Here is a 26,020-nt window from a genome sequence, read left to right as displayed (position 1 = left end):
GGCCAGTAAGCACATGACAAGGTAATATCACCAATCATTAGGGAAATGGAAATCAAAAGTACAGTGAGATACACTTCATACTCAGGATAATTTTTTTTTAATTTGAGAGATCTGTGTGTGTAAGCTGGGGTAGGCAGGGGCAGAGGGCAGAGACAATCATAAGCAGGCTGCATGCCCAGCACAGAGCCTGAGGTGGAGTTCAATCTCATGACCATTAAGATACCTATTACCAAAAATAGACAACAAGTCTTGATGATGATATGAAAAAATTGGAGTCCTGTGCACTGCTGCTGGGAAGATAAAGTGATGCAGCTGTTGAAAACAGTATGATGGTTTTTAAAGCACTAAGTATAGAATTACCACATATACCCAAAGAATGGAAAGCAGTAATTCAGATATTTGTACAACCATGTGTATAGCAATATTATTCACTGTAGCCAAAATGTAGAAATAACCAAAATGTTCACTTATGGATGAATGGGTAAACAAAATGTATTCTGTACATAAAATGGAATATTCAGCCTTATAAAGGAATGAAATTCTTTGTTTTATTGAGATATAATTGACATAGAGCACTATATAAATTTAAGGTATACAGCATATGACTTGACTTACATATATTATGCATTGATTACCACAGTAAGTTTAGTTAACATCTGTCATCTCATATGTAGCTTCTCAAAACGAAAAGGAATTCTGATACATGGCTACAACATGGATAAATCTTTAAGACATGTTAATTGAAATAGATATATAAGGACAAATATTGTGTATTTCCACTTATATAAGGTGTTTAGAATAGTCATTAGAGACAAATTAGAATGGTAATTACCAGGAGCCGGAGGAAGGAGGGAATAGAGAGTTACTATGTAATGGATAAAAGTTTTAGTCTGGAATGACAAAGTTCTAGAAGTGGATGATGGTAATGGTTGCAAAACAATGTGAATTTTCTTAATGCCACTGAACTATATGTTTAAAAATAGCTAAAATGAGGAACATCTGGGTGGCTCAGTCAGTTAAGCCATCTGACTCTTAGTTTCAGCTCAGGTCATGATCTCAGGCTTGTGAGATTGAGCCCTGTGTCAGGCTCTGCACTGGACATGAAGCCTGCTTAAGATTCTTTCTCTCTTCCTTGCCCTCTGCCCCTCCCCACTCTACTCGCATGTTCACTTTCTCTCAAAAAAAAAAAAAAAGGTTAAAATGGTAAATCTTATGTATATTTTACCATAATTTTAAAAAACCACCCATGGGCTTCTGGGTGGCTCAGTTGGTTAACCATCCAACTCCTGATTTCAGCTCAGATCTTTGGGTGGTGGGATCAAGCTCCAAGGTCCCCCCAGAGTCTGCTTTTCTTTCTCCCTTTGCTCCTTTCCCCACTTGTTTTCATGCACTCTGTCTCTCAAATAAGTAAATAAATTAAAAAAGAAACACACAAGGTGATCGTTACACAGTTGATCCCTAAATCCACTTTGAGAAACATTAGAAATTAGGTACAAAACATCCAAACAGAACTTCTGAAATAAATTTTTTTAAAAATCACTGAGAAAAATGTGATTATTTCAGTGAATGATTGGAAATATGAGTATGCAGTGAAAGGTGGAAGAAACTAAGAAAGCATGGCAAATACAAAACATAAACTGTGAAAAATAAGGCCACACATAAATATGAATGGGATAAAACCTCCTTATTTAAATAAAAAAAGAAGATGAAAATGGAAAGTTAGATTCAGGTTTATGCTTATTACTATATATATAAGATTTGAAAATACAAAGAAAGTTAAAATAAAAATATACTGAAAATCTAATTAGGAAGATGGTAACAAAAAGTAAGAGTGGCAGTATTAATATCAAGCCAAATATTAAGAGACTTGAAGGCAAGATACATTAAAACAAAATGGGGGAACAATCTGTGAGGAAAGTATAATAGTCACTACATAACAAAGCCTAAACTCTTTTATGATACGAAATGGATAAATCCACAGTCATGATGGGGAACGTAATATCTCTCTCTCAAAAATTAATAGTTCAACTAGGCAAAACAAGAAAATACATAAATTATTTGAATAAATTATTTAGCCTTTGACTTAATAATGTATATAACCACATAACAACTTCAAATACCCAATCTCAAACATTTTAGAGCATACTTTTAAATGACTATATATTTTAATAGAAATCACGAGGACTAGATTACATGGTTCTAATACAAAAGAAAAGACCCTAGAAAAACAACAATGAACATGTAGCTAATAAAAATCTAGTCATATGGATGTTTTAAAAAATATTTTTAAATAACACTTGTATTGAAGAAATCAAGGAGTGATACCAGCAAGATGGCAGACTAGGAAGCTCTAGGTACATGTTTTCCCATGAGTGAATTAAAAAAAACTAGAGACTGATTAAAATAACTTTATAGGAGCTGTTTAAGGTCAGTCAAAAATCTACAGAAATCAAGCAAATTCCTAATCAAGAAAAAGCTATATTCAAAACTGGGAAATTTCATGGCATCTTTACTGATTCTTGCCTCACCCCTATTCATTGGTGCAGCACAACCAGGAGGAAGCAACCATTCCCAGTTCCCTCCCTCCTGGGTTGGAAAGAGCAGCATGGAACTCCTTTGCAACTTTCTAACCTATCTGTGAGCTGCTAAGGGAATGGTTTGTATTTCACCTGACAGTGCTTAGATGAGGAATGGTGCATAGCTTGGACCTCAAACGGGTAGAAGTTGTTGAAAGCAGTGATAGGCCCCATGATGCATGAAAGCTACAGTGGGACAGAGAAGACACTGAAATGAGACTCTTTGGGAAATTGAAATATTTAAAAGCACATACACTCATAACCCAGCTGAGACACATAACCAGAAATGACCAAAATAGATTTTAATCTTTACTCTGGGCTGTTTGTTCCCAAGACTCAAGATATACCCTCCTAATTAATGAATGTTTTCCATACTGGTTTGCAAAGCCTTGAAGTGGCTATTTTATTAAATGGCCTTTTTTTTTTTTTTAACAGACAAACACAGGGCATTTAAAGAAAGAGGAAAACATAGTTCAGAGGAACAAAATAAATAAATCTCCAGAAAGCATCCCTGAATAAACACAGGCATAGTACTGACTAGAGAAAGAGTTTAAAATAACTGTCCTAACTCTAAGAGCTAGATAGAAACTATGGACAAAGACCTAAAGGAAATCAGGAAAACAATATATAAACAAAATTAGAATATCAGCAAAGAGATAGAAATTATTTAAAAAAAAAAGAACAAAGCAGAATCTTTGAACCTAAAGGATACAATAACTAAATTATTAAAAAAAAAATCACTAGAAAGACTCATCATACTCAAACAGGGAGAACTGAGGATCAGCAAACTTGAAGACTGATCTAAGGAGCAAAAAAAAGAAAAACTAAAGCAAAACAAAACCCCAAAGAACAACAAGAGCAACAACAACAAAAACCAAACCTAAACAAACGAACAAAGGAAAATGAACATAGCTTAAGGACTTTATGGGACATATTAAATAAAATGATAAACACATTATAGGAATCCAAAAGAAGAGAGAGAAAAGGACAAAGCTATTTGAAAAAATCATGACTGAAGTAAAAATGTTCAAATTTGGGGAAAGACATGAGTATATAAATACAAGAAGGTTAACAACCTCCAGGTAGAATAAACCCAAAGAGACTCACAATGAGACTTATCAAGTTGTAGGAGAAAATGTAATGGAGAAAATGAGAGGCAAAATAGCAATGAGATACAAAAAAAAAAATAGCAAAAGTAAGTCTTTCCCTATTGTTAATTGCTTTCAATGTAAATGGGTTCAACTCTCCAAAAGATATAGATTGGCAGAATAGATTTAAAAAACATCAACACACCATATGCCAACTGTATGCTGTGTAGAAGACATTCACTTTGAGTTTAAGGTGAATATTAGTTGCACAGTTTGAAAGTGAAAGTTATGAAAGACAAAGGATAGTATACAATGGTAATTCTTAATTTAATTCACCCAGAAGCTATAACACTTATAAATGCAGCAAAGAAGCTCTAAAATATTAAAGCAAATATTGACAGAATTGAAAGTGGAAATAGCTCTGTAATAGTAGTTAGACTATTCCTAATAGTAATAGACTTTAGTACTCCATTTGCAATAATAGATAGAATGTCCAGTCAGAAGATCAGTAAGGAAAGAAAAACTTGACAACCCTGTAGATACCTTGGGCCTATCAAACACATACAGAACTCTCCTTCCAACAACAGCATAATACATGTTTCTCAAGCGCACATGGAACATTCTCTATGATACTATTTGTGTGGAATATCTTTATCCATCCTTTTACTTTTTTCCATGATAGGTCATATGTTAGGTTATAAAACATGTTAATAAATTTTAAAAGATTGAAATCTTAAGTTTTTTTCCCTGACACAGTAGAATGAAATTAGAAATCAACAGCAGAAGAAACTCTGGAAAATCCACAGATACATTGAAACTAAATGGGGCACCTAGGTGGTTCAGTTGGTAAGGCATCTGATTCTTGATATCAGCTGACATGATCTTGGTATTGTGAAAGAAAGCCCCAAGTTGGGCTCCACACTGGGCATGGATCCTGCTTGGGATTCTCTCTCTCTCTCCCCTTCTTCTGCCAGCCCCACCCAGCCCCACTTGTGTGCTCTCTCTCTTTTAAAAAAAAAAAAAATATATATATATATATATATAATATAATATTATTATAATATAATAATAAATAATATAATATATATTTTTATATATATTTTATATAATTATATTTATATTATATATTTTATATTAAATATATTTTATTATATATATGTGTGTGGGGTGCCTGGGTGGTTCAGTCTACTAAGTGTCCAAATCTTGATTTCAGCTCAGATCATGATCTCAGCTTCGTGAGATAGAGCTCCACATTTAGCCCCATGAAGCTCTGTGCTCAGCAGAGTGCTGGAGGTTCTCCCTCTCTCCCTGCCCTTCCCCAACTCACACTCACTCTCTCTCTACAATAAACAAATCTTTAAAAAAGTAAACAATACACTTTTAAACAACCAATGAGTTATAAAAGAAATCACAAGAGAAATTGGAAAATATCTTGGGAAAAATGAAAATGAAAACTCAATGTATTAAAACTTATGCAATGCAGTGAAAAGAGTGCAAAGAGTTTATAGTGGTAAAGACTTTAAAAAAGAATAAAGGTCTGAAATCAGCATTGTAGGCTTATACCTTAAGGAACTGGAAGAAAAACTAAATCTAGCTAGCAAAAGAAAGTTAAAAGATTAGAACAGAGATAAGTGAAATAGACTAAAGAAACAATTGAAAATAGATCAACAAAACCAAGAGTTTTTTTCCAAAGTGATCAGCAAAACTGACAAACTTTTAGGCAGATTGACTAAGAAAAAAAAAGACTGAAATAACTAAAATCTGAAGGAAAAGGAGAACATTATTATTGATTTTACAGAAATAGAAAGGATTGTAAGACAGTATTATAAACAGTTGTACACCAGCAAATTGGATGACCTAGATGAAATGGATGAATTCCAAGAAACATACAACTTTCCAAGACTGAATAAGGAAGAAATAGAAAATTTAAGTAGAACTTACAACTAATGAAAAGATCAAATCAATCATCAAAAATGCCAACAAACAAAACCCCAGGTCCAGATGGCTTCATTGATGGATTCTACCAGGCATTTTAAAGAATTAATACCAATCCTTCTGAAGCTCTTGCAAAAACTTGAAGAGAAAGGAATGCTTACTAATTTATTCTTTGAGGCCAGCATCACCCGGATACCAAAGCTTTCATGGGAGAGGCACTATTATACCTATTGAGGAAGGTAGTGAAACACAACAAAATGAAGTAACTTGCTCAGGTTCACAGCCAATGATTTCAGGATCTGAATTCATACACCCTGATTTGTAAAGCCCACACTGTTAACCAGGCTTTCATCACTAACAGCTGTAAAGGAAACTAATCCAAGGAAAGCCACAGAAAAATCTACACTTTTTTTTTTTGTCTTAACAATATTTGTTTTAATTTTGTTCTTTTTCGTCTAGGCCATTAAGATCTAATATCTTATTTCTCCCAGGGTACTGTGTTTTGGTACTCAATTTAAGTTAGTTGACAATAAAACTAAATGAAAGCATTTCTTTTTCCCTCCCTGCCCTTCAGTTGACTGGCAGGAGGAACCAAGCAGAGCAAGGAAGATATAGACCTCCATACTGTGTAACAGTTTCTCAACACTTATTTTCATAGTAAAAAGACCATCAGTTAACATATCCCTTCTTAATGGACCTAGACACTGAGACATAAGTCCAAAGTAACATGTTGTAAGATTTTTTTCTGTAAAGATTAAAGAATATGTATTCTAGCAGAAACACTCCTATTCAAACAATTAACTAAGCACACACCCAAAAAACATTTCCTTAACTCCATTAAAAAAAATTTTTAAGGCTCCATTCCTTTGTGGAAACGGAAGAGATTGTAAGTCCCTCTGTATCTAGGCTGCAGGACGGATGTGAGAATGTAGTAACTTACACTGGCTGTGCTGTGCCACAGGATTCCCCCATTCCCCTCTGTGGGTGCAAGATTTTCAGGGTCCCAGGATACCCTCTAGTAAAGACCATCTCTGTGAGGAGCAATGGGTAAAGGAGGCAGAGAGAGCACCAGATAAAACAACATAGAGTGACTTTACAAGGTCAAAACTAAATTACCCCAAAATTTTAAGTTTCAGGCATAAGGCAGTATGGCCTTGCCCCTGATTCCTGCCACTCCCCCCCACCCACCCCGCCCCAGCCCATGACTGTAACAAATATTTAGAAATAGGTGACTTCATTCAGAACATCCAATAAAGCCTTCACCTGAGAGAAGCTCCCAGGCCTAGACCTACCGTTAACCAGTGTGGTGAATCTGGTTATTGTTTTTATTAGCACAATGTTCCCGGTCGAAATATCTGGGAGGCTAGTCAACTGAGTGATTCAGTAAAACAGAAATCTCTGAAATTAGAGCTGCAAATCTGCATTTCTATAGGCTTGCCAGTTGATTAACTGTTCCCCTCCCCCACTTTTAAATAGTTGAGGGTATATATAATTAACATACAAAAACTGTGCATACGTTTCTTTTTAAATTAAAATTTTAGTAACATTCCAGTTTTCTGTCCTAAAGCTACCTCCTGAACCCAAAGTAGTTTCATTTGATTTTTGTTGGCTTTTGTTTTTAATCTTTCTACAGAGCATATAGGATTGGGCAGTGCAGGGATGTGAAAGTATTTAGGCTGATATCTTTGGGAACTGTGGAGGAGATCATGTACTTGCGACAGGTATACAAGCAGGTAAATATATTTCCCTTAATTAAGAAGTAAATATTTTTCTATTTCAAAAATTTCAGAAATTTGTGTAAAATATGTTTTTCACTTTATTCTAACATAATATGGAATGTAATAAGATTATGAAAAATACTGTAGAATAGATTCTGTAAAACATTCTTACATTCATTGAACTTCAGAGCTGAAATTTTCTCTGAGTAGTACTTCTTAAACTTTAATGTGTACATGAATTACCTGGGGATCTTTAAACTACAGATTCTGATTTATTCTGAGTGGAGCCCAAGATTCTACATTTTTTATAAGCTCCCAGGAGTGCCAACACTACTGCAGACCACAATTTGAGTAGCAAGGTCACAGCTCCCCAGTCTGTGGGCCAAAACATACTGGTATGCCACGGATGGAATACAGGTGCACTGACACATTGATCTCACAGCTCTCTGGGCAGCAAGATTACCTAACCAACTCCAGCCTTAGAAACCTTCTTCCCAGGTAGGTGTTCATGTTACCATTTTCTATATGTACCATTACATGAAGACAACTAGGAGGAAAATGCCTTAGAGATATCTAATGTAACCGTTTCATGTTGTACGTAATGAAAGTGGGACCCAGGGACACCCCAGTAAATGGAATTATAAGAATAGAACTCAAGTGTACTGACTACTGTGCTGATGCTTTTACTGTTCATCTGAAATTGTATTAACTCTTTAATATCCTTAGGGTATCAATTACCTCACCATTTAGGTCTCTAAATAAAATTTATTTAGTTTATAATTGCTCACTTGAGAAGATCTGGAATAAGGTTCAATTTAATTATAAATGTTAAATTTGAATTACTCCCTATATATTCTGTTGGCATCTATTTAAGAGCAAACATCTGCCACATGTGGTGGTAGTTAACCTAAGAATGATCCAATCTTAAATTTATCCTGTTTTCTTAATTCCAAGAATAGAATTGTACACAGCAGTTTTTGTTTTTTCTTAAAGCACTTAGCTCTGTAAGAAACCTTTCATCTTTTTATTTTTTGGTATAGCACAACTGCTTGAACATTATTTTGTTCAGATATATTTAACCAGTCTTGGAAAAGAATAGAACATTATTCTTTTTATCTTAGGAGCAGTTCTTTAGAATACTTGTCACAATCATGTGTAACTTTTCTGTCCCATTACTATATATTTGTAGCAATTTTATATACATTATATATATGTATGTATACATATATTGCATAATACTTTTACTTCAGAAGATGAGGATAATGTCAGTTTTTAGAAGTTGCTTGTTAAAATATTTCTTAAGCATGAGCCCTTTAGGGAAGATTCAGCCATAAAATTAATAGGCAAAAATCAAGATAATATGGCAATTGTGTGAGGAAAAGGCAATAGATATGGTTTAAAGGTTGACTGGAGTTTGAACTAAGAGTACATTTGGCATACACACTCTAACTAGCTTCCTGAGTATTCCTCAGATCCCTTGGGGGAAAAAATCCAAAAATGATTTTTAAAAAATGTTTATTATTTGAGAGAGAGAGAACAAGTGCAAAGGAGCAGGGGGAAGGCCAAAGAGAGAGGGAGAGAGGGGAATCTCAGGCAGACTCCGCTCTGAGTATGGATCCCCACACAGGGCTGGATCCCATGACCCTGAGATCATGACCTGAGCTGAAACCAAGAGTCAGACATTCAATGTCCTGAGTCACCCAGGCACCCCAAAAAATGTTTTAAAAAAACATAAAAAATTTGTAAAGTAAGAAGAGTTCTTTCTGTGGCCCAGAAGTTATAATGAACCCTAAAAGACAAAAGGCATTTGGGATCAGATTGAAGGAAGAAACCAAGCTAAACTCAGAAAGAGACTACTGAAAAAGGTAGGTGCAGCTTCTGGATATTCCAAGTTAGAGTCAGCAGATACTAAAAAGAAAAAAAATAATAATAAAAGAGTTGTAGGGTGACTGTAATGCCCCCTCTTTGGGGTATCATTGATGATCTAACAAAATGGGTTAGCCTCATATAATCTTACCCCATTTGTAGCAAGTTAGGTGTCCGTTCTCAAGTAGGAACAATAAATAGAAATACTGGAAGCAAAGAAGCAAGACAGAGCTCTGAAATTTTGCTGAAATTGACAAGAAAGTCCCTCCTGTTGCCTAGAAGATTAAATACTTGCACTTCCTAAATGATCACTGCAATAGGCTGAGATAAGAACTTAAGGTATTTGAAGACAGATGAGTACCCAACAAAAAAATAATTGTTGAACAGTTTAGGAAAAGAAACTATCAAAATGGCCCTGAAAGATATCAAACTCTAATCCCTGGAACCTATAAATGTTACTTTATGTTGAAAAAAAGGGTCTTTGCAGATGTGATTAAGAATTTTGCAATGGAGCAGGTAGCCTGGATTAGCCAGGTGGGCTCTAAATCACAAGTGTCCTTATAAGAAAAAAGCAAAGGGAAATCTGACACAGAAGAGAAAACAACGTTATCACAGAGGCAAAAATTGGAGTGATGTGGTCACAAGCTAAGGAATGCTGGCAGTCACCAGGAACTAGAAGAGGCAAGGAATGGATTCTGTAGAGCATCTACAGAGAACATGGCCCTGCCAAAACCTTGATTTCAGCCCAGTGATACTGATTTCAGACTTCTGGACTCCAGAACTGTAGGAGTAAATTTCTTTTAAGACACCAAGTTTGCAATTTGTTACAAGAGCCATAGGAACTATTCTAGGCACTCAAAAAGGAAAAGAGGAAGAAGAAGAAGAATTAACATCAGAGAAAATAAAAATTAATAGAAAAGAGTAAAAAAGATTTAAAAAATATATAAGTAATATTTTTCAAAAGGTAAGAGGAACCCCTGTGTGGTTCAGTCATTAAGCTTCTGACTTGATTTTGGCTCAGGTCATGATCTCATTGGTTGTGGGATTGATCAAGCCCCACTTCCGGATATGCACTCAGTGAGAAGTCGGCTTGGTGATTCTCTCCTTCTGCCCTCCTAGGTTGTAGGTTCCTAGAGATAAGAAAAGATTACCAGAAAAGGAATCCATTAGCATCCAGAAAATGAAGAACTCCGGAAACAGCCTGAGTAGCAGAGAGCAAAGTTTTCCTCTAAAAGAGCCAACAGTTGTTCTAGATTATAGAGCAGAAAGACAAAGATAGAATTCATGTAAGAAAAGCTAGGGGAAATGAATGCTAGATCTAGAAGTTCTGATACTAGTCTTATAATCAAAGAGGGGAATAGAAGGAAGGGAAGGAAAGAAACTCAAAATAAAGAAGCACATAAAAAGTAGAAAACAAGAGTCCAAGAATTAATGGGCCCACTGAGTGCTAAATGAAAATAGATCTACACTTACACTATCTTTCTATTATTATAAAACATAAAGGATAGAGTGAAAAATCCTTTAAATTTCCAGAGATAAACCTTCTGGAGAGAAAATTACCCTATAATAGTACTAGAATTAGATAAACATCTAACTTCGTATTAGTGATTCTGGATACTTAGGAGCTATCATTTCAAATGAGAGAAAATGATGCCTTATGTGGTCAAAGAAAGTAAAGTTTTAATTCAGACCTTTCTTGTAAAACAAGATCCTAACCTAGACGGTGAATTCTGTCAAACAATTAGCATTCTTTTTGGAAAGCAAAGGATGAGGGAACACATAACTTGTTTTAGAAAGATAGAAAAACGATGCCAAAATGTGACAAATATATTGCAAGAACAGAAACTTATAGACCAATATCTCTTATGAACATGAATGTAAAAATCTTTAATAAAGTCTTTGTTAGAAGTTGAATTGTGTGCTCCCCTCCAAAGAAAAGGTATGTTAAAACCCTAGCCCTGTTACCATGAAGGGGATCTTATTTGGAAGTAGGGTCTTTGCAGATGTAATCAAGTTAAAATAAGGTCATACTGGATTTGAGTGGGCCCTAATGCAATGACTGATATCCTTATAAGAAGGAAATTTGGATACAAACTGATGCTAGGAAGAATGCCATGTGATGAAGGAGGCAAAGATTGGAGTGATGTGGTTTCAAACCAAAATATCAAGGATTGGCAGGAACCTCTAGACATTAGGAAGGGTCTTCACTTGGAAACTTCAGAGGGAGCATGGTCCTGCCAACATCTTGATTTCAGACTTTAGCCTCCAGAACTGTGAGAGAATCAATTTTTGTTGTTTTAGCCACCCAGTTTGAGGCATTTTGTTAAAGCAGTCTTAGGGAACTAATACAGCCTCAAAGGCAAATATTATAAATTTAACTAACATTTTTATGTGAAATTTCTGCATGACAAAGGACCTACAAGCCAAATTTAAAAAGTATCTAGGAGGAAAATTTCCATATATATAATAAGCAAAGGATTAGCATCTATAGTACATAAAGAACTTTCACAAGCCAATAAAAAGACTATGATTAGATATTTTATTGAAGAAAAAATATAAATGGTTAACACATATATGAAAGGATGCCTAACTACAGTTTTAGTCTAGGAATATAAGACAATACTGTGGTATGCACACCCCCCTTTTGGTGTGTGGGGTTTTTTTTTGTTTGTTTTTTTAAGGGAGGTAGGGAGATTGGTGCTATTCATTGTTGGCGGAGGTATTTGTAAAGAGGTACTCATGCTATTTTTGAGAATATAACTTGGTCCATTTATTTTATAGGCTAAGTTAATAACGTTTTAAAACACATAGCACCGGGGATCCCTGGGTGGCTCAGTGGTTTAGCGCCTGTCTTTGGCCCAGGGTGCGATCCTGGAGTCCCGGGATCCAGTCCCACGTTGGGCTCCCCTCATGAAACTGCTTCTCCCTCCTCCTGTGTCTTTGCCTCTCTCTCTTTCTCTCTCTCTATCATAAATAAATAAATCTTAAAAAAAAAAAAAACACATAGTACTTTCTTCCTGACAGAAATACTCTCATATACATACAGTGAAAGGATAAGGATTTATATTCAGCACTGTTAGTATTTGTTTAAAAAAATGAAAAAAAAAAAAAACAGCCTAAATGTCCAGTAGTAGAAGGATGATAAGATAAATTCTGATGCACAGAACAGAAAAAGAAATTATAGAGAAGATGTACTGTTCTGGCAAGACCTCTAAGACGTTCTTTTTTTAATTTAAATTCAATTTGCCAACATATCGTGTAACACCCAGTGCTCATCCCATCAAGTGACCTCTAAGACATTTTAAGTGGGACCAAAACACCCAACTTGCAGAACAAGTACATCAATTATATTGATGCATAAAGTTATTTCTATGTGTATACATAAATAGCTTTAACTACAGTGAAAAAAGATCTGGAAGGATATGCCTAAACATCACAATGTTACTAAGACTGATAAAAGATGATTGGTATTATTCAAGATGGGCTTTCTTTCACTTTGATATTTTTGTTTGCATTGTTGTAATACTGCATTCAGATATTTTATACTTAAAAAAATAAAAACATCACTTACATAGCAACTGTACTCCTTCATGTTTAGAGCATTTCATATATTCTAAAGTTTGGCATTCGGAAATTCACCTTTCATCATTATATTTCATATAATTTAGAAATACATTTTTATTTGCAGAAGAATTGCAAATTGCAAGAATAGCTCAAAGAATACCCAATTAACTTCACCCAAATACCCAAGTTGTTAACATTTTATCACATTTGCTTTTCTCTTTCAGCCATGATCTTTATCTTTCTGAACATTTGAGAGAAGGTTGCAGATTTATCACTGGTTTTCTAGTGTGTATCTCCCTCAAGGGGAAGGACACTCTCCTATTAATATATACATATAAAAATAATTTTATGCATATAAGCACTCAGTTTTGTGTGTCATTCTGCACTTGCTTTCCACCCCTACTTTCCTCTCCAAAATGCAGTTATCTAAATCAAGGAACTAACACTGCACTGATACAACATTAATTTGTAATCCACAAAACTCAGTCAGATTTCACCAATTTTCCATGCAATTTCACCTTTCCTTTTTCTTTTCTGGTTCAGGATAATGATTATAGAGTATTTCTTTTCATGTCTCTTTAGTTAACTTTAACCTGGAGTAGTTACCCAAGCTTTACTTGTCTTTCATGACCTTCACTTCAAGTGTTAAAAGAGTAAAGTCTTTCCTTGTGTTAGCTTTCCTTAAAGTAGGTCCATTTGATGTTTTCAGTTACTTAGGTTGTAATTTAACTTTGGTGAAATACTGATGATTTTTGTAGCTCCTATTTTAATGAGTCTTGAAAGGAGAAAAGTGTATTCAAATGTATGCTTTTATCATTAAACATTTTGCATTAAGTGAATATTGCATACTGATGGGATCTTGACTCAGTTGGTAGAAAACAGATAAAATAGTAAATGTAAAATCTCAAGATCTCTTCTTCAATAAAACTGGCCCAATTACTATTATTTCACCATAATGGCAACATCTGCCAGGGAAATTAAAATAAATTTTCTTCCCTAAGGAGATTCTGCCTCTCCAGCTAAAGCTGTGTATATACAGAGAATGCCAGGAAATTCTGACATATTGTTGGAGCAAACACTTCAAAAATATCTTGTGTTTTTTCTGTTTTAGCAACTTCACTGTGTGGTGGTTGGAAGTGAAAATGCCAAGCGATATTTTGAAGCAGTTCAAGGATCAAAAGAGCATCGAGGAGAGCTGTTTGGGGTCTATAATCTCTTCAAACTAAGGTCTCAAGGGTCTTGTCTTACGAGGGACATCTTAGAGGTGTGAAATTGTTCCCTGATCTTTTCAGTAATGTTTTAAATATAGTTTTCTTCCTCAAATATAATTGCTAGTACCTTTTCAGAGAAATTTGTGGTTTTCCTGATAAAAAATGCCTGTGTTTAGGATTTCTACTTTTAGAAAAATAAATTAATTTTTGTACCTCTAAGCTAAGATTTCCCTATGCATAATTGTAAATAATGTATATATACAAATACAGATACACATATTAGATAGTATGACCTCCAAGACCATTTTCAGACTGGAAAGAAAAGTATATTATTTTGAAAACAGCTGCTAAAGTCAGGAACTAAAAAAAAAAAAAAAAAAAAAAAGGAGAGACTTTCCTAAATAAACAAAAATATAAAATGTGTTTTGATTAAGAATTACCAAATACTCCCTGAGATACACTCTCATGTCTCATGGAGATTTTTGTTTTCTGTTCCCAATAAAAATTCCACACCAATATTTCAGACTCTCCCAGTTATGTTCATCCTCAGCATACAGATGTTTCTTATTCTTCAAACAGAAATTTATATCTTTTTTTTAAAAACCTAGCTTAAGTTCTTTGATATATCAGGATACTAAGGGTATTAGCCTATTTTCTAGTCGATATTGATGTATCATAACATCCTGAAATATCCTCTTTCTCAATCCCCTCATCATGTAGACAAGGAAAGTGAGTCTCAGAAAACTCAAAGACATTTTCCGTAACTCAAAGACTTTGTAGTAAAGCCTTCACATACTTTATTGATTTCATCAGTTTTATAAAAACAGGTCAAGAACAATTGGTCCCTGTGCTTAAAGAACTTAGACCATCTTGACAAGAGGTAAAAGAGAATACTTACATAATGAACATGTAATATCAGTAAGCATGGTAAGATGCTAAGAAGGAGGCAAGTATGTGTGTATCCTGTGAATATTGCAACTGTTACGCAGTACCTCATGTACTGCTGAATTTAATTTTATGGTAACTATTTGATTTCAATTGAGTGTCCCATTTGAAGTCCCCCTGTCCTGGGGTGCCTGTCTGAGTCAGTCAGAAAAACATGCAACTCTTGATCTCAGGGTCGTGAGTTCAAGCCCCATGTTGGATGTAGAAATGACTTAAAAATAAATTTTAAAAATAAGTTACTCTGCCTTTTTCTTCTTCTGAATATGCTGTCTCTTTCATGGACTCATTCTTTCCCATTCCTCTTTTATAAAGTAGCCTTGTTAGTATTTCGGGTCCCCCTCAGATATACTTCCTTCTCAGAGCAGTACCCAACATACCATCTCCTATTTGTGTTTCTCATTTGAAATTATTGCCTATGAAGTTTGTTAGTATTATATTACTTATCCTCTTTTCTGTTATTTATCAAATATTCAAGTTCTATATTTTATCAGAATAGCAACCTATCCCTTAAGGAAATGTTAGGGTAAGACATTCAGTATGACAACTTATTAAATGGAAAGTTCTATTGTTTTCTGGTTGTCCTAAGTATATCTTATTATCCAGGATTGTTTATTAATGACAGGACTCTCCATGTCTTATATTTTGTTTGTGGTAACATGTGCTTAACTTCTTACCAGTAGGCACATCATCAGCACCGCAGTATTAAATTTTGAATTAAAACTGCTCTTCTGGGGACACCTATTTGGCTCAGTAGTTGAACATCTGCCTTTGGTTCAGGTCATGATCCCAGGGTCCTAGGATCAAGTCCTGCATCAGGCTCCCTGCAGGGAGCCTGCTTCTCCCTCTGCCTATGTCTCTGCCTCTCTCTTGTGTCTTTCATGAATAAATAACTGAAATCTTTAAAAATAAAAAAATAAAAATAAAATTGCTCTTGTGTTATCAGCCAGAATTTAAAATTATTCAGTCCAAATGTTTACAGGCTAGAATAAATGTCTCTCCCCATAAATAGATAGATAGATAATTAATTAATTAATTAATTAATTAATTAATTCAGGCATAGTTAGATTCATGTTGCTTTTGGCCAAACAATGTTTTAAAATATTATTATTCCAAGCCCTATATAATGGAAGCATATATCTCAAAATAAAATAATTATTTCACTTCCTGAGATATTTTTAATTTTTAAAGATTATAGAAAATTCCTTTTAAAATGTTTTAAGATGTAGAAATGTTTATTTATAAAACACTTTTAATCTGATGATTTCCATGCAATTTAGTTCTACTTTGCACTGACTTGTTCTCTATATCAAGTTTCCCTTGAGAGATAGATATTGAGAGCTAATTTCACAAATATTTATTGAGTATATGCTAACTGTCAGGTATTATACATCCTAAAGCTAGGTATACAGAAATGAATAAATACACAAAAAGTCCTACCTATAAAAAACTTACATTCTATTCTGAGGAACTAAACAGTTTACAGAAAAAATGATGCATGTAGTATGTTATGACAGTAGGCTCTAAGCACAAAAATATAGCAGGTAGAAGATGAATGACTTCTGGAGAACTAATGCCCAGCATCATGATTATAGTCAAATGATACTATTTTATAAACCAAATTGTTAACGGAATAGATTTTAAATGTTCTCACCACAAAAAAGTAATGGTCATTCTGTGGCATGATAGAGGTGTTAACTAAAGCTATAGTGGTAATCATATTGCAATATATAAATATCAAAACATGTTGTACACCTTAAATGTATATAGTGGTATATGTAAATTATATCCTAATTTTAAAAAAAATAGAGCAGGGGAGGGAAATAGGAAGACTGTCAAGGAAAAAGCATTGCAGTTTTAGATAGAGTAGCCAAGGAAGTGCTCACTTGAGGTTTCAATTGATTCCTTGAGGAGATGAAGGAGGAAGATGTGTTTAGAGAAGAACAAATACAGAGGTTCCACAGGAGGAGCATGCCCAGCAGAATTTCAAGATGGCAGGAAAGCCAGAGTGACTGGAGTAGAGTGAGGAGGAGAGCAAGAGATGGGGCCAGAGAGATGACAGGAAGCCAGATTATGTGGGGACCCTTAGACAAAAAGCAATTAGTGGCTTCTGAATAGAAGAAAAACAGAATCTGACTGCCCAATCTAGACTAAATATTAAGAATTAAGCCACAGAAGAACAAAAGCAGAAGCAACACACCAGGTAGGAGGATACTACAATAATTCAGCCAACAGATGATGAGGGTTTGGATCCGAGCAAGAGTGGTGGATGGTGTGAGAAGTGGCTGCATTCTGTATATATTACCTAGGTGGTGCTGACAGTTTTTGCTAATGAATTAGATATAAGGTCTGAGAAACAAGATGTTTGGCCTGAGAAACAGAAGACTGGAGTTGCCGTTTACCTATCACAAAGGGCTTCCTACAGGACTGAGATTTCTGGTGCTGCCAGTTCCATTTGTTGTAGCCACTTGGCTTCTGTTGAAGGGATAAAGACAGTACAGGGAGGGGACACCACCCCCCCACACACACACACACTTCCCTTGCAGAAATAGCCTCTTGGCATTGGGAGAAAAGATCTCAAAGAACTGTTTATTATTCTCTACAGTTCTGGAGGGGAGATTCTTGTTACCTTGGATACCAGGTGGCTGGAACCATGCCATTGGTATATATGTGTAAGTTGGGCATTTGTAACTCCAGTGACGATAGTAGTATTTCCCCTTGTTCAGTCAACAAATAAAGCCTTAAAAAGAGAAATAAGTTTATTTCCTTTTGAAGGAGAATTTAATATTCTAGAATCTAGGCCATTAAATACCTTTGCTGAATGGTATACCAAAATCTTTAAAAGCATAAATACTTTCCCAAAAGATATAAGAAGCCTGTTACAGATGAAGATTTTTTTTTTAGTTTCATATTAGATAGGCCTTTTCATTTGATGTTTATTACACCAAAGGAATCAATAAACATTTTAATGAATATGAACAATAAATACACTAGCAATATAGGCTATAATATCAAGTTCCCAATATTCAACATTATCTGTAGGGTTTGAGATGCTAATAATATCTTCTTACTACAACTGTTATGTAGACTATTATGCAGTTACTATGGATATCGTTACTGGGTAAATATATAATATTTTTTTTATTCTCATTCCCCTACTAGAATTAGTGGAGTTGGCTGAAAGGTATTATTTTCTATCTGAAAAAGAAACTTTAAGACAAGAAATTAGAGTACTTTATGAGTCCAGCACACTTCCACTATATCTCTCTACTACCTAAGAATTATGAGCATTTTAAAATGTGTAAACTGGGGCAGCCCGGGTGGCTCAGCGGTTTAGCGCCGCCTTCAGCCCGGGGCATGATCATGGAGACCCGGGATCCAGTCCCATGTCAGGCTCCCTGCAAGGAGCCTGCTTCTCCCTCTGCCTGTGTCTCTGCCTCTCTCTCTCTCTCTCTCTCTCTCTCTCTGTCTCTCATGAATAAATAAATCTTAAAAAAAAAAGGTGTAAACTGTATATGAGTTTGTATTAACAAAATTGAAAAATAACATTAAGGAAGCTAAAGCAGTGCTTGCTTTGGCAGCACATATACTAAAATTGGAATGACACAGAGAAGATTAGCATGGCCCCTGTGCAAGGATGCCACACAAAATCATGAAGCATTCCATATTTTTAAAAAAGAGGTAAAGCATCCTGATCTCAGTCTGCCTTTCTTAACTCCAAGTTTTCGTATGTTATTGCTATTGTTTGTCTGGTTGTTTTTCCCCCATATTTTACAGTTATTTGCATTCTTAATAGAGAGAAGGCAAAGTGGAGGCAGGAATCATGACAGCTACAACATGGTTGAAAGAGGAACCTCCAGTACACAAACAAGAGATGGTATGCAATTTTTGAATTTGTAAACTAGGACTCCTAGAAAACACTTACTGGGACAATTTTAAGTTATTTTTCCTTTTTTTCATTTTTTCAATGTATAAAGAAAAAGGTCTTAAAAAAAGTCAAAGACACAAAATCAGAGGCCTGTCAGTTAAATTAACCATTTAGGCTAATTTAACATTTCATATAAGAATAAAGTCAAGAACAATTCACCAGTCATTTACATCCAAACTGGAATTTTAACTATACCAAACTATAAATTCAAAATTAAATACACTGAATAGGTTAACAAACTAAATAGGTTTTCACTAAACAAAAAACTAAATGGAAAAATAATAAAATGTGTTTAAGATTATGAAATCCAAACATCAAAATTATTCTCTGACTCAAATATTCTATTGTATTTGAGTCTTTGATCTTGTGATCTTTTTGGTAGTTTGTCATCTCACATTCTACAAAATCTATATTGTCATCATAAGGCCTCTTTAAAAGTAAAGAATATACATAGGGAAAGTTTTTTGTTATTATTCTTGCTGATTTTTTCCTGCCTTTAGGGATTTAACTATACATTTATACCAGCTTAATGATTTGAAATATGGGATAAGTATTTATCTAACTTTATAGAAATACATGAGTAGTAATGTTGGCAGAAGTATTACTGGATTAAAAAAGTATTACTTGATAATACTTTCCCAAAATCTTTTACTAATAAATAATAAAGTCTCAGTTTCAAGAAACTGAAGGATATATTTAGCTCTGATTGATATAAAAATAATAAATTCTGGATTTCAATTTGTAGCAAATTTTACTTCAGAATATCCAAAATATTTTATTTCTGATGGTCAAGATCCTGTCAGATCTTAATATTTTTAATCTGTTAGAACAATTTCCCACTTGTGAATTCCTTACTTTGTTAATGCCTACACATTTGTTTTTTTCTTAAAGTGTGATTGGAAATGTGTGCTGGACTATATAGTAAGCAAGTTGTGTACTTTTGAGACCAGAATCAGTCCCTACGTCTTAGAAGGTGACTGCTCTGCTCTGTGTTTTCCATATAGATAATTCAATTACCTCGTATTCTGTATAAACTTTTATTTATTTTGGAAAGTTATTCAACTTGAAAAAAGACTGTACTAGACAGTAATATTCTGTACTTTTGTTTATAAAAAATTGTACTTTTAGAAAATACCAAGTGATATATTAGTTATCTGCCCAAATTTAATTCCCTTCCAGTGTGATAGATTTGATACTATCTTGACATTTTCTAATGTTTCTGTGACTGTTTCTTATATAGTCTAGAGAGCCTGACTGTCAAGAACACAGAGGTCTAGAACAACCTGCAGAGTTGCCAACAAAAGAAACATGTGATCCCTGCAGTGATTTTAGTGATGATGAATCATTGGGAAACTCAAGAATAAAGACTGCTAAAAACAAAGCATCTGACTCAAGTAAAGCTTCAGGTTCTCCTGGACAGCTTACCTTACTCCATTGTGGTTTCTCTAAATTGTTTGAAACAAAATGTAAAGCAGTTGAGAACAGTGATGGAAATATTGCCTCTGATGATGAAAGTTCTGATGAACAGCCCATGTGTCTTTCAGTAGAAGCCAAAGATGTTGGTTATCAGAAAAGTCATGACTCTCTTGGTACTTCACAACATCAGAAATTAACTAACATCCTAAATCCAAATGAAAAATGTACTTTTGATAAAAGTGAGAAAATTTTTGAACAAAATATTTCTTCTGAGTCTGATGATGAGAAAAAATTTAAAAATACAGCTGACCCCCATTGCATTTTACACAGTGCCACAGAAGCAGAAGATAGTGATGTCATCTTTCCCACACAATATACAACTCAGAGATGCCCTAAGAATGGTATAAAGTTTAAGCCACTCGTGGATGGATCTCAAGATTCTGAAACAGAAAATCCTATAAAAATAAGAAATAATGGTGATGATAGAAAGACTGATGTCAAAGGAAAGAGATCAATTTCAAAACAATTAAATCCTGAGAATGTGACCCTGAAATCTATTATGAAAAGAAAAGGAAGTAGTGATATTAGTGATGAGTCTGATGACATTGAAATTTCCTCTGAGTCAGGAGTAAGAAAGCGAAAAGCTACAAGTTCTTTGAGGTTTAAGAGAAAAAAGGAAAATAAAAAAGAAGTTCGCACTTTTCCTAAAACAGTGAGGAAAACATATCAACCTTATGCAGCAGATGGAGATTGTAACTCTCAGGCTGTTGATGATTTTTCATCCTCAGATGACGATTTAACTGTTCACCACATCAGTTTCTCTAAACAGAGCCATACACAAAAAACTATGAAAGATAGAATCAGTTTCTCTTCAAAATTGCCTAACCATAAGAAAAATAGCATGTTTGTGCCAAGAAAATCAATGAAATTTTCAAATGAGAGAGCTGTCAATCAAGAGGGAATGAATGAATCAATGGATAAATTTTTAGGTAACTATAGATACATTTTGAAAACTTTATGTTACATATTTGTTTTTCATAAATAGTTCTTTAAGAGATTCTTGAATTAGCTTGTAAAATAGTTCTGTAATCAAGCTGCTACATTGAGGCACAAATGAGGAGGTGGGTGGATGTCAGGGTAAAGGAAGACCACCTAGGTCAACATAGAGAACTTTGTCATCCACCCCAGGACCTTTCCATGTGCCCCATCTGAATCACAGCCCCCACCAGACTTCATTTAGTCTTGACCTGTAGGTAACTAAAAATTTAATGCTTCTCCTCAGTCCTTTTTCAGTGTCTTTCCAGTCAGTTTGGTTGTCAAAGCTTATTTTCTAGTAGATCCCTCAGGCAGCACTCATGAGAATAATATTCCCTGAGATTCCTACTGGTAACAGTGTGTGCCCTTTATACTTAAAAGTCATTTTTTGCCAGATAAAAAATCGTTGACTCACACTTTCTTAAGTATTGTAAATACTTTTGGCATGAAGTGTTGTATCACATGTTCTTTTTGTTCCCCCTTGATGCCCAAAAGAATTTCCTTTCTTTTCATTATTGTCCAGTAAATTTATTAGATTGTGTTTGAATGTTTGTTATAGTTCGAGTTGCTCTAACAAACTACTACATACTGGGTGGCTTAAACATTTGTTTCTCCTAGTTCTGGAGAGTAGAAATCCAAGATCAGGATGCCAACATGGTTAGGTTCTTGGTTAAGGCCCTCATCCTGGCCTACAGAAGGCTGCCATCTTGCTGTGTCCTCACATGGTAGAGACAGAAATCATCTCTCTTGCGTCTCTTTTTTTAAGGGCACTAGTCCCATTCATTAGTGCTCCACCCTCATGACTTACTTACCTCCCAAAGGCCCAACCCCCAAGTACCATCACTCTAGGGATTGGGGCTTCAACATACAAATTTTGGAGGGGCACAAACATTTAGTCCATTGCAGTATTGGTTATTCTGGGTCAGTATTGCCATAATATATTTTCAACTCTGTTTTTATTTCAGGAAAGCTTTCTTGTACTAGTATTTTTTTTAAAGATTTTATTTATTCATGAGAGACCCAGAGAGAGAGAGGCAGAAACACAGGCAGAGGAGAAGCAGGCCCCATGCAGGGAGCCCGATGCAGGACTCAATCCCAGGACCCTGGGATCACGCCTTGGGCCAAAAGCAGGTGCTCAACCACTGAGCCACCAAGGCATCCCTTGTACTAGTATTTTTAAGTTACTTTTTCTATTCCTTTGCCTTGGCTTTCTTCGTTAGAGACTCCTGTTATTCAAATATTCAATTTCCTTTGCCTGTCTTCAGTATTTGTCATGTCTCAAATCCATTTTTATCTTTTTCATTTCTTTTCGCTTTTTAAAAATATCCTTCCATTTTCCTTTAAGCATTTGTTATTGTGTTTACTCCCTCTTTATGTTCCTTCTAGTTTAGTCTTCATTTCTGATATATTTTTTAATTTCTAAATCTTTCCTGAGTCCTGTCACCCATTTCTGAGGTTTTCTTATTATGTTATACTTTGTTTTGAAATCAGTTACAATTTTAATCTGCTCTGTGAGTATGTGTTTATGGCATATTTTCATCCTGCTGTTTATTATTTTTTCTCTTATGGTAATTTTTATGAGATTTGACCCTCTTGGCTCATTTTTATGGAAATAATTTTCTCTGAATTTTTTAAGCAAGAGTTTAGGAATTTTTTTCTAATTTCACAAAGATCCGTATCTTTTTTTTGTAGGGTGCTCAGAACTGTGGTAGCATTTACTGCCTCTGTCATACCCACTGCTTTGCTCTAGACCTTCTCTTTCCCTCATTCCTAATCTTCCTATCCTGTTCATTTTGACTCCTTCCCCACAGTTTTCCTTCATTGTGTGGCCCTAACATGGGAGCCTTGGTGGGTCAGTTGGGGAAGTTCTAAGAGCTAGTTTGCTTCAGTTTCTCAGGCTTTCTTAGCATAAGCACCCTGCACCCACTCAGCACTGGAGAATGGAAAACCTTCCCAGGTTCATCTACTTAGCTCCAAGGGGCCCACTGTGCTGTCCAGGGCATACCTGTTGGCTATCCTACTCTCTCCTGTTCTCAGATCCATTAGATGCCACCCTGTTGCTTCCTACACCACACTGTGATGTTGTGCACAGTGTAGCTATTGCTGGATTATCCCCATCTATTTTTATTTTAGGGTTCATGGGGGGTGTCTTGTTATCTTCATTTGTTGTATGGTTTTCCGTGGCTCTTTGTTTTGCTCACTAATTGCTGGCTGTTTTATGTAAGGATTCAGAAATTGAAATATTGCTTCCCCTGCCACCACCATCTGCTGAGAATCTGTTTAGTGATTTTAAAAGTTATCATTGCTTTGAAAGTATCTGACTCATTCCCCAAAAAAACTGTGAAAGAAGCAGATATATAAGCAAGGATAGTTTGTTACAGAAATTCAATCATTGTGTTTGACTTACATATCAAACTTTCTTTTGTGGTTATTCAAAAGTTCATTATGATATATATTTTGATAACCCTTGTAACTAAGCACTGGACTATCCCTTTGGTTTGTCTGCTCTAATTAGATTTAGGTATGAGGAATTGTTGCATTAACTGTACTTTAAAAGATCAGCTGAGTTTTGTTTTTGTTTTTTACTGTGTAAAAGATGTGAGTAGTGTGGGACTAATGCTATTTTGAATAATGCATAAAACATGTATCAAAATTAAGAAAAATCCGAGTAAGTTTTCTACCAGAAGAATCTTTGAATATACACACTACCTGATATTTGATATTAAGAGATTTAAGGAGGATGTTATCGTAGTTTTTCTTTTTGTTATCTTATTTAACAACATCTTGTTTTTCTTACGATTGTCAGTTTTCATTGAAAGAGGTTCAGGACTGAAATAGCACAAGTGTTGAAGGTCATAATTAAGGTTCATTGCCAGAGATGTTTGAGGGAGCCTTCACAGACCTCAGTTCTAGCCTTCTCTTTTATGACCACAATTTAAAAGTAAATTATAGGTACCTAGGAGCAAAGCAATAAAAAAAAAAAAAAAAGTAGCCATTTTTTAAACTCCTTCAGATAAAGGCTGTAAGTTAATTTTTTTCATTTCCTAAAAAGCTCCCAATCTTGACAGTCTCTGGCATATGTACAAAAAAGACAAAATACAAACAGTGAAACTGAGCAAAGCCAACCAAATGAAACTTCCTGGTCATAAACCCCATATTCCCCCTCCACTGCTGTAATCAAGTACATGTTTAAAGGAACAGATAGATGAGGCCAAGCACTGCTGTTTAAATTAGTAAACAGGTTTTTTTTTAACCAACAGAAACAAATCCATAGAGATGACCCTTCACCGTGACTTTTCTCTTAGCTAAACCCCTCATTTCAAGTTTAAAGATTGTTATCTAATCTCAGAAGTTCTCATATTGATGATAAGTCATTTCCAAGTTAACCTAGACAAATATATTTAAACTCTTCAATTTTTTAAAAAATAGAATATTGTGATGTTAACATATGAACTCAGTGTTTTTCTTGAGGATTAAAAATAAAATATAGGGATCCCTGGGTGGCTCAGCGGTTTAGCGCCTGCCTTTGGCCCAGGGCGCGATCCTGGAGACCCGGGATCAAATCCCACATCGGGCTCCCGGTGCATGGAGCCTGCTTCTCCCTCTGCCTATGTCTCTGCCTCTCTCTCTCTCTCTCTCTCTCTCTGTGACTATCATAAATAAATAAAAATTTAAAAAATAAATAAATAAAATAAAATAAAAATAAAATATAACCTCTTTTTTAATGTGTAGCTGATAATTTTTAAAGTGCACATGGAACCATATTCTTTCACAATGAGACATCACTTAATAAACACCAATTGCCTCTCAGATGGTGTTCAGGAAGTGGCTTATATTCACTCCAACCAGACTGTGATTGGATCCAGCAAAGCTGAAAATCACATGAGCCGATGGGCAGCACGGGATGTGTTTGAATTGAAGCAGTTTTCCCAGCTTCCTGCCAATGTTGCTGTTTGTACTTCTAAGGTAAGAGAACATAGGATACTGACATCTTTAGTATTTAGAAGTCACTCAATAGGATCTTCTCTAAATACTCCATCAAAAGCGGCTATACTATAAATGCTGTACAAACAAGTGTAAAAAAGAGAATGCCATTTGGAGCACTGCTGTCGCTAAAAATGTTTTATATTAAAAGGCAAATCTATATCTAGATTGAATAATGTTGAGCTGCTTAACAGTTTCCCTTAATAAAAGTTTGCCAAAAAAATGAGAAATCTGAGGGAATCATGCAGTTAAATCAGAACCAAAACCACTTCTACTTATATAGAAAATGGGAAGTGTATGATTAGATTTCTTTCAGAATTTTTCATCTAACATGAAGGTACATGTGAAAATTAACTTTATATAGAATATATATATATATATATGCATATATATATATTTTTTTTTTGAGAGAAAGAAAGCATGCACGAGGATGAGCCAAGGGGTGGGGAGAGAGGGGCAAATGGAGAGAGAGAATCTTTAGTAGTAGGCTCTACACCCAGTGTAGGGCTCTATCTCATGGCCCTGAGCCAAAATCAGGAGTTAGACACTTAACCTACTGAGTCACCCAGTGCCCTTAGAATTTATATTTTTAGCAAAATGATTCATAAAATGTTAAAAGTAATAAATACTTTTGTTTAAAATTACTGTTATATAAAAAATAAGACTTTATATAAATATGGTATTTTATTTACACATAGTCACTTTCATTAAATATTTTTTTTAATATTTTCTTCTCTTTGGCTTATTCTTTATTACT

At 34.8% G+C, this 26,020-nt stretch overlaps 1 protein-coding gene and 1 non-coding gene across 2 annotated transcripts in view; both read left to right on the top strand.

Annotated features, from left to right (window-relative positions):
* The window catches only part of ERCC6L2 (ERCC excision repair 6 like 2), a 130,007-nt gene that overhangs the window by 74,923 nt on the left and 29,064 nt on the right, over nucleotides 1–26,020 (top strand). Inside the window, exons 13-17 of the mRNA XM_055310556.1 lie at nucleotides 7,233–7,332; nucleotides 13,859–14,011; nucleotides 18,697–18,777; nucleotides 20,069–21,233; nucleotides 25,091–25,245. Of these exons, the coding sequence (XP_055166531.1) occupies nucleotides 7,233–7,332; nucleotides 13,859–14,011; nucleotides 18,697–18,777; nucleotides 20,069–21,233; nucleotides 25,091–25,245 (1,654 nt within the window). The remainder of the gene's footprint in view (nucleotides 1–7,232; nucleotides 7,333–13,858; nucleotides 14,012–18,696; nucleotides 18,778–20,068; nucleotides 21,234–25,090; nucleotides 25,246–26,020) is intronic.
* On the top strand, nucleotides 18,466–18,572 carry LOC129501141 (U6 spliceosomal RNA). Its single transcript, XR_008662682.1, has one exon. It is a non-coding gene; the product is annotated as a U6 spliceosomal RNA (small nuclear RNA).

The sequence above is a fragment of the Nyctereutes procyonoides genome, unplaced genomic scaffold (genome assembly GCF_905146905.1).
Source record: "Nyctereutes procyonoides isolate TBG_1078 unplaced genomic scaffold, NYPRO_anot_genome, whole genome shotgun sequence".
Lineage (NCBI taxonomy): Eukaryota > Metazoa > Chordata > Mammalia > Carnivora > Canidae > Nyctereutes > Nyctereutes procyonoides.
The sequence above is the reverse complement of the archived record's forward strand: the minus strand, read 5'-3'. Positions and strand labels throughout refer to the sequence as shown.